General features: G+C 36.5%; 3 protein-coding genes and 1 long non-coding RNA gene across 6 annotated transcripts in view; 2 read left to right on the top strand and 2 right to left on the bottom strand.

The window, feature by feature from the left end:
• LOC113474831 overlaps positions 1-1,144 on the bottom strand; it is a 24,181-nt gene extending 23,037 nt beyond the window's left edge. The window contains exon 1 of the long non-coding RNA XR_003396534.1: positions 1,111-1,144. This is a non-coding gene — a long non-coding RNA (uncharacterized LOC113474831). The remainder of the gene's footprint in view (positions 1-1,110) is intronic.
• Positions 1-10,093, top strand: part of rev-erb (nuclear receptor) — a 12,038-nt gene extending 1,945 nt beyond the window's left edge. For both annotated transcript variants that reach the window (XM_009862321.3, NM_001078494.1), the window contains 9 exon segments: positions 815-909; positions 2,029-2,173; positions 2,671-2,740; positions 3,844-4,930; positions 5,248-5,319; positions 7,797-7,985; positions 8,343-8,442; positions 8,706-8,816; positions 8,901-10,093. In XM_009862321.3, coding sequence (XP_009860623.1) covers positions 815-909; positions 2,029-2,173; positions 2,671-2,740; positions 3,844-4,930; positions 5,248-5,319; positions 7,797-7,985; positions 8,343-8,442; positions 8,706-8,816; positions 8,901-9,109 — 2,078 coding nt within the window. In that variant the 3' untranslated portion in view covers positions 9,110-10,093.
• LOC101242471 overlaps positions 1-12,471 on the top strand; it is a 357,398-nt gene that overhangs the window by 238,066 nt on the left and 106,861 nt on the right. The gene's annotated exons all lie outside the window — the stretch shown is intronic.
• LOC100184500 lies at positions 9,304-12,471 on the bottom strand. The gene is made up of 4 exons (XM_002124315.5): positions 12,241-12,471; positions 11,766-11,869; positions 11,570-11,709; positions 9,304-10,673 (listed from the first exon to the last, which is right to left on the bottom strand). Exons 1-4 carry the CDS (start codon positions 12,463-12,465, stop codon positions 10,486-10,488), a joined length of 657 nt encoding a protein of 218 aa, XP_002124351.2. The 5' UTR covers positions 12,466-12,471; the 3' UTR covers positions 9,304-10,485.

Here is a 12,471-nt window from a genome sequence, read left to right as displayed (position 1 = left end):
AGTTTATCGACTTATTTGGTAGTAACAAAAATATTTACAGAATTATGTCTTCACAACTATCTTCACAACTCTAAAAGAGCGTTGTTAATTGTTACAAGCGCGATCAGGAAATATGGTTTTAGGTGCAAACGGTAACCATCTTATCCCTACACGTCTGCAGTATTACTTTTCAACAGACACCAGATTTGGGCCCAGGCACTAAATAATAAACTATATTGTAACGTATTTAATTCAACTGTGGCCATTTTAAATTAAAATATACCGTTTTTTCGCTATCAATGCCCTTGACATTTCAAAATGTTATACTATTGATTGCCGTATAGAATTGTACATGAATCTCAAACGTATTTGCGGCATCAGTTACGGTTTAATAAATGCATTACAATATCTGTTGCTCTCATATTTCTTACAGTAATCAATTGCTGTCATGTCTTAACACATATTATCAATTTATTACAAATACGTATTCAATTACTGCAACGCTAGACGAAATACGACAACATTAAAATTAATTAGCGACAAAGCGATTAGAATTGCGATTAAACATGAAATTTAATTAAAATGTTGCACAATTACAAATAGCATTAAATAAATTACTATGGGGTAAGATGAGACACCTTTATCACATAAAATCCAAATATCCTGACCGCGTTTTAGACAATTAACAACGGTTTATGGGAGTCGTGAGGATACGGTTTTATAATTGTTTAAATGTACTTTGTTTACTACCAAATGGGACGAGAAAATAAAATGAAAAGATGCCCCATGTTTCCCCAACCTACTATATAATTATTATTCAAGTTTTCTTTTACAGTTTCGACAGTGGAGTTACTGGATATGCCATGCAAAGTATGCGGAGACAAGTCTTCTGGTGTACATTACGGCGTTTACTCTTGTGAGGGCTGCAAAGTATGTATAAAACAAATGAATGTAACTTATTTATTTTTGCATGGCGGGGTAATGATGTCATTATAACAGGGTGTTCTGTTTTATACCTCGTTGCCGCTTACGAGTTACCTAACTTTGTGGGTGACTGAATAAATGTAACGTATTTATTCTCGCGTGCCGGGAAAGACAGTCATTATAACACGGGTGTTCTGTTTCATACACCTTGTGCTCGCTTACGAGTTACCACATATGTTACTTTTTGGGTGATGTTTCTTAAAATAGAGTAACAAAGACCAAATATTTAAAACAACACACATAAGGAAATTAGGGGCAAACGATAGTGGTTAAAACACACTTAAGAGTAAAAACTACTTGAATAAAAGTGTCAAATAGAAGCGTGGCCCATTTAAAATAATATACAAATTGAAACAATTCAGTTATCTAACTTAAATATCCTAATAAAGTTGTTCAGTTATACGAAACACAAACACACGATATGTAATATAGTTATATAATGTTAATTTAAGCAGGTATATTTCTTAGAATTTTACAATGGTTGGGTCTAGACTATAAAGGACAATTCATATTGCTGGATGATGGTGAATCGCTACGTAACTAAGACGGTCTTTCGATGAACAATTAATTTATATCCTGACATGCATTGTGTATAGAAAACCAGATATAGGAAATACTATATGCCGTTACTGAGCTGTGTAATACGTCTAAAACCTTATATACTCATTATTACATTATTTAGATCTGTTTAACACACTACAATAATAAAAAGTCGGTTTTTAAAATCACATTATCATTCTTTTATAACCAAAACCCCCTCACACATATTTTGCGCCGTTTTTTCGCTGTTATACCATTGTGGGCGTATGTGTCTTTGGCATTTACCTGTAATTGCTCCAACCCAGTGGTCACTAATGGGTCGTCCAAATGGTCAGCAATACTACAAGAAAAGTTACATATGTGGAAACTCGCTAAAAAAGCTGGCATGCGGTGTATAAAACAGAACACCTGTGTTTTAACGACTGCTGTTTCACGCCACGCGAGGATAAAGCAAGTTACATTCATTCATTCAAAACCTATTTTTATTAATCTTGACATAACTTTAAACCTTTTTTTGTTACACAGGGCTTTTTTCGACGTACAATTCATCAAAAAATCAAGTACAGATCCTGTATATTAGACCGTACATGCAGTATCACTAAAATCAATCGTAATCGTTGCCAGACGTGCAGATTTATGAAATGCTTGTACGTGGGAATGTCTAAAGACGGTAAGAAAATGCAAAAATTAACGGATATTTACTGTTTATTTTTTAAAACTACTTAAACGATTGTTAAGCATTGTCTGTATAATGTAACGGTCACGCCTTTTCAAAACGTTATTCTTTTTCCGGTTTATCAATAAGCGTGTTTTAACAACTGTTGTTTTACCGTTACTACCCGTCTTTTCGCTTTTGTCAACTCTTTCATTCTTCGTAATCGTGACCGGAGAAACGAAATAAATAGCATTCATTTAAAAGTAGGTTTTACCCGTAGCGTGTTTTAATAAGTGTCGTTTTGCTACGACGTCCCTTCTCTTCGTTGTTTTATTTAATCTGACCCCCTTATCCTATACTCTATTCGAAGAGATAAATCCAATTTATCTAATTTTTATCCAGTTTTTGATATTACATTGTAGCATAATGCATTCTTTCATCTGCTTAAACAACATTTAGGTTATATATTTTACTCAATTTTACCATCAAACCTAAAACAATATTTTTTTCAGCTGTGAAATACGGTCGAATCCCAAAGAAGCAGAAGGCCCGTTTAATAGCAGAACGTCTTGCAGAAATAAGGTGCGTATAATGTAGGTGCAATTCTGCAACGAAAGGTTACATGTGTCTATTGCTGCAATTAAGCCGGGAATTCCTACACACATTTATTTCCTACATACACGAAACAGCACACACTGTGTGGTATGGTAGGCGTAACCATAGTTTCAATCCAACACGTGGTAAAAAAAAACAAAAAATCTATTTATAACTTGGATATATACACCACTTTTAAATTATACCACACAAATGGAATATTATACGTAGTAGGGTGGAGGAGGATGGGACACCTTTAGCATATAATATCCAAACATCCTGATCGTGTTTTAAACAATTAACAACGGTCTATATGGGAGTCCTAGGGATACGGTTTTATAATTCTTTGCATTTTGTTTGTTTGTTTACCACCAAATGGGACGAAAAAAACAGATTGAAAATGTGCCCCATTTTTCCCCACTGTACTATATCTTTAATATTTGGCAGTGTTTCTCTTAATTTTATGCCTTTGTTTTTACAAGTTATTACTTAATTGTTTTTTCTTGCCCATATTATTTAATTGGTTATCAGGTTAACATAACTCATACTTTAATTAAATAACTGTGTGTGTGTGTGCGTGTGTGTGTGTGTGTGTGTGTGCGTGTGCGTGTATTAAACCATTAGGATATCAATTACTGTCGTTTTGACGCTATATCCTGTCTCTTCGTTCTTGTAAACTTCTCCGAAGTATGCTACAGTAATTAAACAGACCTATAGACAAGAGGATACAGTTTTAGACTAAATGCTGCTGCCATTGTAAGCATATGTGTCGTTTATGAAACAGAAACCTGTTTTTTTTTTACCGTTACTACTTACCGTCTTTTCGCTTTTGTAAAATCCCTTGTTTTTCGTTATCGTGACTGAAGAGACGAAAATTTTATTCATTCATTTAAATTGTTGCCTAGTGGTTCCTTATATAAGGGTGATTTATTTGTCAGCTAAAACAGAAACATAATGTGTACAAAATAGAACACCCTTGTTATAACGGCTATCTTTGCCCCGCCACGCGCGAGGATAAACAGGCTACATCTATTCATTAAATTTACTACATAACCAGAGTATTATAACTTTACCTTTTTTTTATTTTCCAGGCGAGAAAAGATTCTAGAGCAAACAAAAGAATCAGAAAACGGCGCGAACGAAAATGTGTCGGGAAACGAAACCCCAACTCGAAGAGAATCCACTGAAAGCGATGTGTTTCGAAAAACACCTCCAAAAAACATGAGCGTCAACGAATCAATGCTCTATGATGCTCTACATAACTCCGAGAGCACGGGAGTCGACTCCTACATTCAAGAATCTTTCCCTAAAAGTCCTACTATCCGCCAACCTCCAGAGCTAATCCCAAAGTGCGCTTTTCTTTCAAACGGTGCAAGAAACACACTAAATGGCTACCAAGAAAATTTCCAAGATCAGAGAGAAAAGTCCAAACAGAGAGCATATTACGAGTCCAAACAAAGAGCATATTCCGACCAAACTTTTTTGAGCAGTTCCAATCCAGTTAAACCGAGATCCTCCTCCGACTCTTCTATGTCCCACTCCCCTAGCAACCCGCCTCCGCTTTTGCTCCTAGGACGATCTTTCCCTGGAGCAAACGGAGAGACGTCACCAAACGAGATCAAAAAAACTGACAACTACAAATCACCAAACGGAAGATCCGCTGATTCAACCCGAAAATTTCCGATTTTCAATTTCGATAAAACCACCGAAAAATACCGAAAATCGGCGCCACAGTCGTTATTTTTCAGCAAAAGCATCGATTCTAAACCCACCCATCGCCGAAACCCATCTACCCCCACTACAGATCTTACCCCAGTCCCAAAATTCATTCCTACCCCATTTTCTGAGCCCCGTCGAAAATTCCCCCCCACCTACCAAGTCTATATACCACCTCCTATATATAGCTCCTCCCACTGCCTTACATCTAAACCACACATTATAACCCAACCTGTGGACACCATTTCAAGCCCCACTAGAATTGATTTTAACCCAAAACCTGCGACTCAGTTCAGAACCCCTAGCAACACCATGCATATTGCACTCGACTACTCCAGTAGAACGAGGTCGTCTTCTTCCCCAGACAGCGGTTGTCCTGAAGCAAATGATTGTGAAATGGAAACACAGCGCACGACTGGCATCACTGGAAATGGAAACACTGCCCAGATCCCATTGCCTGAGGTAACAGTTTAGGAAAAATATTTTAAAAATTGACCCCAGTTAAATTTTGCAATTTTTTTAACAGTTTTACATAATTTTGCAAGATTTATATAAGGGTTTAAAAAAATATCATAACATTGAACCTAGTTTGCAAGTTTATATAGTTCGGGGTAAGATGGTACACGGTATTTAACTTCTTTATAAAAGGTGGGGTAAGATGGTACATGTAGTTTAACTGTTTTATATTGTAGTTTTATTAGATAAGATGGTATATATATATATATACAAAGAAAATACTAATACATGCTCTTTTTTACATATTTCTCATTTTATTTCAGTTGGTGGACCTAATCGTTCGTGCTCATAACGAAACATCACATGCAAGCAGACATGCTCTGTTTCTTACCAAGGTAAAACATTAATTTAAATAACATGTCAAATTTACTTATATATATATGTATATGGCATTCAAGGTATTATAAAAACCCAAATTATAAAAAGCGTTTAGACAGCAATAAAGGGTTTTTGTGAAAGTTTTTGTTGAAACGTTTAGTTTTAACTTTTGTTTGCAGCACAATACATTATAAAACCGAACATTTTGCTCACAAAATGCTACAAGTTTTACTTTTTAGAAATTGTTTTTCGGCACGCTTTATTTCATTTTGAAGGGATTTAAAAATTATCATTTAAGACGTTAGAACTGTAACATAGAAAATGTGTTTAATTGAATATGCGATGTCTTGTCTTGGATACCAATTCGTAATGTGGATCTTATCTTTCTGTCTTATTACTAAAGGTGATGTTGTTGTTATATACGCGTTATGTAATATGTTAGTTACATAACTGCAGCTGCGTGTTAAGGAGTTATTTATTTATTCCGTTATGTAGCGCAGTAGTGTATTATGTAAAGATAAAGTACTTGGAATTGTAAATAGAATTTGGTGTCCGGTTTTCGTTCGATACTTAAACGTTTTTTTGGTGATTTATTTCTGGCACTAGTATATAAACGTTCAATTCAGGTCGCTTTAATTTGCGTGAATAACTATGTAAGTGTGTAATTGTTATATCAGAAGGCTTTCGTATTGTGCTATTGTGAGCGTTATTTTGTAATGGGCCAACTCTGGCCCATAAATCCTATGGCGTGCCTCGTAGTAGGACCTCGGGCATATAGAACAGAACCAGCAGTAATCGTATACGTTTCATAACACGTTGCAATTGATCGCGCAGGCAAAAAAATAAGTATTTCAACCAGATGTAGAAGTTAAACGTCCAATAGGATGGGGTAAGATGGGACACTTTTACACTCTATTTTCTCGTCCAATTTGGTAGTAAACAAAGAACAATCAATGAACTATAAAACCGTATCCTTACGACTCTAAAATTGTGTTGTTAATTGTTAAAACACGATTGGGATACTTAAGCAAAATATGCTAAAGGTTCCCATCTTCCCCCCCCCTACTATGTATATTCTGACTGTTTTGTAACTTTTTTATTTTATTTGTTCGCGCAAAAGCGGAGATACAATGGCGAATGAGTTACAATTCACGTAAACACATATAATAATAGTCTTTAAACTACGCTCGAGATAAAAAGCTTTTTGTTATAACAGCAAAACGTCTTTACAATACACAAAAGTTTCATTATAACCTTTACTTGAAAAGAAAAAAGCGACATAACACGAAGAGAATTTAAACGTGCGCTTTAACATATGTTCGCAAAAGTTCATACGCTTACATAACAGCAAAACATTGGCATTACGTGTGTGTAGTACTGTGGGGTAAGATAGGCCGCCTTTAGCACATAATATCCAAATATTCTGACGTGTTTTAAACAATTAACGGCGTTCTATGGTAGTCGTGAGGATACGGTTTGATAATTCTTTGAATGTTCCTTATTTAGTACCAAATGGGACGAGAAAATCGAATAAAAAGCTGTCCCATCTTCCCCTACCCTACATTATATAGCGCGTGTGCGGATTTAGAATTTGTTGTTTTTGACTCTTAGATGTTCTAGTTCTATTTTCGTTGTACAATAACAAAACGATGTTCCACATTTCACACTTTGCCCTAAATCTAGTTGTTTTCGTCACAGTTCTGAAAAATTCATGTATCATTTCTGCATAAAATAGGCCACAAATGTAAACTTGTGTTAGTTTTCTGTTTATATATAACAGCACACTGCGCACGCATAAGGTACTGCCGCCAGCAATTATAGAACGGTTAACCATATGTCAGGTCGCGTCGATACTGCCGCAGACTAGAACCGAGCGACTCAGACATTTCCTGGCTGCAAACATAAACCTGAATCACCCATGTTCACGTGGTTAGGCTCGACCAATCAGAATTGAGGCGTGCTCGGAACTCAAATACCGATCTCTAGGTTGTTATTATCCTGCTGTCTCAACAAAACTTGTACTTTATCGAATATTCTGGAACCTCAACCTACTAATACATGATTTTCCTTCACTAAACATTATACCAAGAATATAAAACAACGCATATAATTCATTTATCCCTTCGAGTGCACAATATTTTTATTTTTCTCTTCGAATACGATACCGAAGATCCGAATAATTAAAATAGTGAGAAAAGAAATTAACAGCAAAACGACAGTCGTTAGAAATACGCTACGTTTAAAAGTTACTTGAATAAAAGTGTCAAAAAGGCGTGGCTGTTAAACTACAACAGTATAAATTAACTTGGGTCAAATATTTAAATGAAACAAATTCAAATAAAATTGGAAGAAAATGGCGCGGAAGAAATTAAACAAAAAATATCACTTTCACAAAAAAACGTCCGAAATTTATATAAAACCGCTCGACAGCGAGCATGAGCTCTTTCCTTCGAACATTCTGTCAGTTACCTACTTATGCTCTCATCGATTTTAGATGGACCATCGCGTCGCCCACAAAGGTACATACACGGCGACCGACGACGACCAAATAGACTGGGCTTCTTTCAATGCTTGTTTTGAACCAGCTGTCAGGGAAGTCGTCGAATTTGCGAAAACGATTCCCGGTTTTGATAAACTCTGCCAAGAAGATAAAGTCTTGCTGCTCAAGACAGCGTCGCTTGAGGTAAGAGTGACGTCATGGTTACGTCATCGAAGATTGACGTCATACTTATGCGATCGTCAGAGTGAATTGAATGAAACTCCCGATTTCTTCAACCTTCCAAAATGTCTTGCAATTTGACGTTTATGAAAACTTGACGGTATACATATGTCCTAGAAGAATGACGTCATCAAAGAGTGACGTCATGACAGTGCACCGGTCAAAATGAATAAACGTAATGATTTTACCAACTTTCAAGAATTTATTATAAATGACATACATGAAATCGTGACGTCATAATATACTGACGTCAGAACCCTCTACGTTTCACATATCTCACTTTCAAGACGCCGCATTTTTTCACGTGAACCTTGCTTTCAGATACTCCTTGTCCGTATGACGTCACAATACGACCCGTCAACCGGAACGCTGTCTATCGGGGAGGGGAATCGGAGGTCTAGGAATCATTTCTTACGACAAGGTTCGTTATATAACAATGGATTATATAACAATCAAATATACGTGCAATAACAGAGGAGATTTTTCAATTTTCGGAAAAACTGAAAATTCTTGTATTTTTTTTAATTCCTTAAAATTAAAAAAAAAACTGAAAATTTCTTGTAAATATGAACATTGTTAGGAGTGTCACGTTTTATAGTGGCATTTATTTGAACTTTTCTTGACCTTAAACTGGATGATATATCGCCATTGAAAGTGATTGTTCTAATATTCACTCGTATTCAGGCATGGACAACTTTGTGCACGCTATATTTGACTTTGCGGAGAAGTTCCACTGTCTCAATCTGTGTGAAACAAGACTCGCTCTTTTCTCCTCTCTCGTTTTGCTCGCTCCAGGTAAGTCAAGTTGCTTTTTTCTTTTCTTCCCCGCCCTCTCTCTTATGGTGCCCAAAATAAACTCGCAAATTCATGAAATTCCAGACCGACCAAACTTGCGTGACCCCGCCGCCATTGAAGAAATACGAGACCGGATCTTGGACGCCCTCTGCTGGTGGAATTCTCTTAACAACAGCGAGCACGAGGTGTCGCTGCCAAAACTGCTCACAAAGTTAGCGGAGCTGCGTACCCTAAACTCTGTCTACTCGCAACATTTATTGCCAGTCAACAAAACAGCGATCAAATACGCTTAAACTGTATAGTAGGGTGGGGGAAGTTGGGACACCTTTATTTCCTCGTCTCATTTGGTGGTAAACAAAGAACATTTAGAGAATTATAAAACTGTATCCCGTCTTCTTTCACCCTACTATACTAATATCAAGCAAGAAGACACAATTTATCAAAAACACATCAGGAAATAACAATATCATAAAAAAATCTGAAAAAGTTTTATTTCATTAGGAAATAAGTTTGTTTTCAAAAACCTTTTAAAAAATCTTACAAAATTCACTCATTAATAATAGTTTCCTTAAAAAACAGCTAATTTTAAATTCCACGATTTTATTTTAAAGCAGCCACGATTTTAACCAAAGTTAACATTGTGTACTAACACTAGATGTATTCTAAAACGTAGTTTTAGCTTTTTATTAACCGAAACGTATGAATGATCCCGTTTTTTTCAGATTTAAAATTGTGGTCGTATCACAATGGCCACGTAACGTTATGTTATACTTTCTAAAAGTTAAATGTGCTTTATAACCTACAAGGTATATAGACTTAGTCTCATTTATCGTCGTTTTCCCCCCATTTTACCTTTGGTACGATTTAATATGCAGCAGCATCTCAGTAGCGCTGTCTAGCGGATTGTTACTGAGCCATCGTGCAATTTTTCGCTCTCAATTAAGTTCCAGATATTTCTCGTTCCGGCCAGTGTTTCCAATTTTGCTTTTCAATTCGGCAGCACTGCCCGATAAACAACACCTACAGTTCCATTCGTCGTAAATAATTTTTGTTCCGGCCAGTGTTTCCATTTTATTTTTCAATAAGGGCAACACTGCACACACTATAACTGCTACTGTTCAGTGTTGCCCAAAAACTTAAAAGTTCCAGCAGTTCTTGTGTAAATTTTATTCGTGACAGGGAGCGCGTGAAGCATTTGTATCGCATCGTTTTTTCTCAAAGAGATAAATGATTTCTTGATTTCAAACAGAAATAAAAGAGATTTGTATAAACAAAAATCGGAATTGATTCTTATTAAAGCAACACATATGTACAGCAGTGTATTTTTTGGAAAAAATGTTCAAAATTGAGAATTAACTCGTATTTAAGATGGTATTTCCGTGTAGCATAAACCAAATTGTTTCATTTTTAAAATTAGGTGTTTATAAATATGTATAGTGCTGGTAAGGGGTAAGATGGATACCTTTAGGTGCATTAGCACAAAACGTTCCATATTTTCTAATCCTATATTCCTTTATAACCAGCGCCGTTTTACCTCTTAAGAATTTTCTTAAGAACACAGTTACATAATTCTGTAAACAATCCACGAAATGGGACAGTAAAAAAAAAGAACACTGACCATCTTACCCCAACCAAGTACTATATACAATATCGTTCTCTCTTACGCCGTCTAGGGGCGGCGTAAAATATGCCTGCATTCTCTATGTCCAATAACCGTGTAGCTGTTAGGATAGGAGCTCACACAAGCGTAACGGTAACCCCTTAAAAGTCGGCAATGGCCGTGTCTTTGACGTACCACGTCCCGTTCAAACGAACACGGTATCCGTATATGACCCTCCTCGCCGTTCGGGATTCTGCCTAAAAAAATGAATGTATGGTGGTGTGGGGGAAGATGGGACACCTTTAGCATATAATATCCAAACATCCTGACCGTGTTTTAAACAAATAATAACGGTCTATTAGAGTCGTAAGGATACGGTTTTATATTTCTTTAAATAATTTTGTCTACTACCAAATGGGACGAGAAAATAGTATGAAAAGGTGTCCCATCTTCCCCCATTTTACTATATAAACAAATGTAGCTTGTTAATCTATGTGTGGAGGAGCAATGACAGTCGTTATAATACGTTTCTGTTTCAAACACCTTGTGCCCGTTTACGAGTTACCACGTATGTAACTTTGTAGGTGATTGTTTTGCGTGGATTTTTTTTACTGTATGACAGTTTAGATAACCCATTAATGGCCACTACGTAGGAGCAATTGCCATTAAATGTCTGTCCCCAAAAACACATAAGCCCACAAATAGTAGCAGCGTCGAGCCTCGAACCCATAGCTCTGTCTAAAAGCAGACGCGCCAAATACTTTGTCATGGCGCTAAATTGAATAACAGGAGTGATATGCGATGAACAATGTTCGCTATCATAAAACATGTCTTGTTATCAGCGGTAAAATACGTGCTCGTCTGGGAATTTATGATTCCGTTTTTATCGAACAATAGGACACTGTATGTAGGTTATAATTTGACCTTTTGTAGTTTATAATAGTTTATCCTTATGGCTTTAAAAGAGCGTTGTTAATTGTTAAAACACGATCAGGAAATATGGGTACAGCCACGATTTTTAACTGACGCCTTTTCCCACATGCATAACGTGTTTAACCACTGTCATTTTGCTGCTGATTCCCTTCTCTTTGTTCATTAAATTACAAGATCTTCGCTATCGTTCTCAAAAAGATAAAAACAAATGTTATCGTACCAGCATTAGTATATAACTCGCTAAAACTTCTCCCTTGGTGGCGCTGCAGATTCCTGTGTAAATTTCTCTGTGACGTCACAGTCATGTTTATGCATTGTGGGTGATTGGTAGAAATGTGACTTGTTATTTTGCGATTCATACTGAAAAAACAAAACAGCTTCTAAAAGATGAAAAAATGCGCCTGCAAAATCTTAACCTCGGTGTATATTGTACACATGTAGGTTCTCTGTTTAGTATCATGCATGTTCCGTTTAATCTCTCTGCAACTGTGATCGTCATCGAGCATTGGCTCATACCCGCCTATGTGGTATATATATAGTTGTGTGAATGATTACAGCTTAATTAATTTAGTATGTTACACACACCTCGTGCCCGATTTCAAGATACCGCGTATGTAACTTTATGAGTATATAAATGTAACTTATTCATCCTCGCGCGTACCACACCCTACTAGTAGGGTGGGGAAGACGGGACACCTTTAGCAGGTAACATTCAAATATCCTAATCGTGTTTTTAAACAATTAACAACGGTCACTGGGAGTCGTGAGGAAACGGTTTTATAAGTCATTGAATGTTCTTTGTTTACTACTAAATGGGACGAGAAAAAAGTTTAAAAAGGTGCCCTATATCTTACCCCACCCTACTATATTTTTACACACCCTATATCTCACCTTACGGCATCCGCCTTTAAGAATTTGCTGTTGTCTTAATCGAGCCCATCTTGCTGGATCGATTCCTATCATCTCTGGCGGTATTTCTCGCGGCATTTCGCAACTTATTACCACGGCAGGCATTATAGCGCATAAGACTAATAACACTGGCAACTTCATTTTAGTGCAATTTATCTGTTGTTCATGCTGTAGGGTAAAATGGACACCGTTAGCACCTAACACCATATTTTC

Source organism: Ciona intestinalis, chromosome 13 (assembly GCF_000224145.3).
Source record: "Ciona intestinalis chromosome 13, KH, whole genome shotgun sequence".
NCBI lineage: Eukaryota > Metazoa > Chordata > Ascidiacea > Phlebobranchia > Cionidae > Ciona > Ciona intestinalis.
Note: the sequence above shows the minus strand (reverse complement) of the source record. Positions and strands in the feature narration are given on the sequence as shown.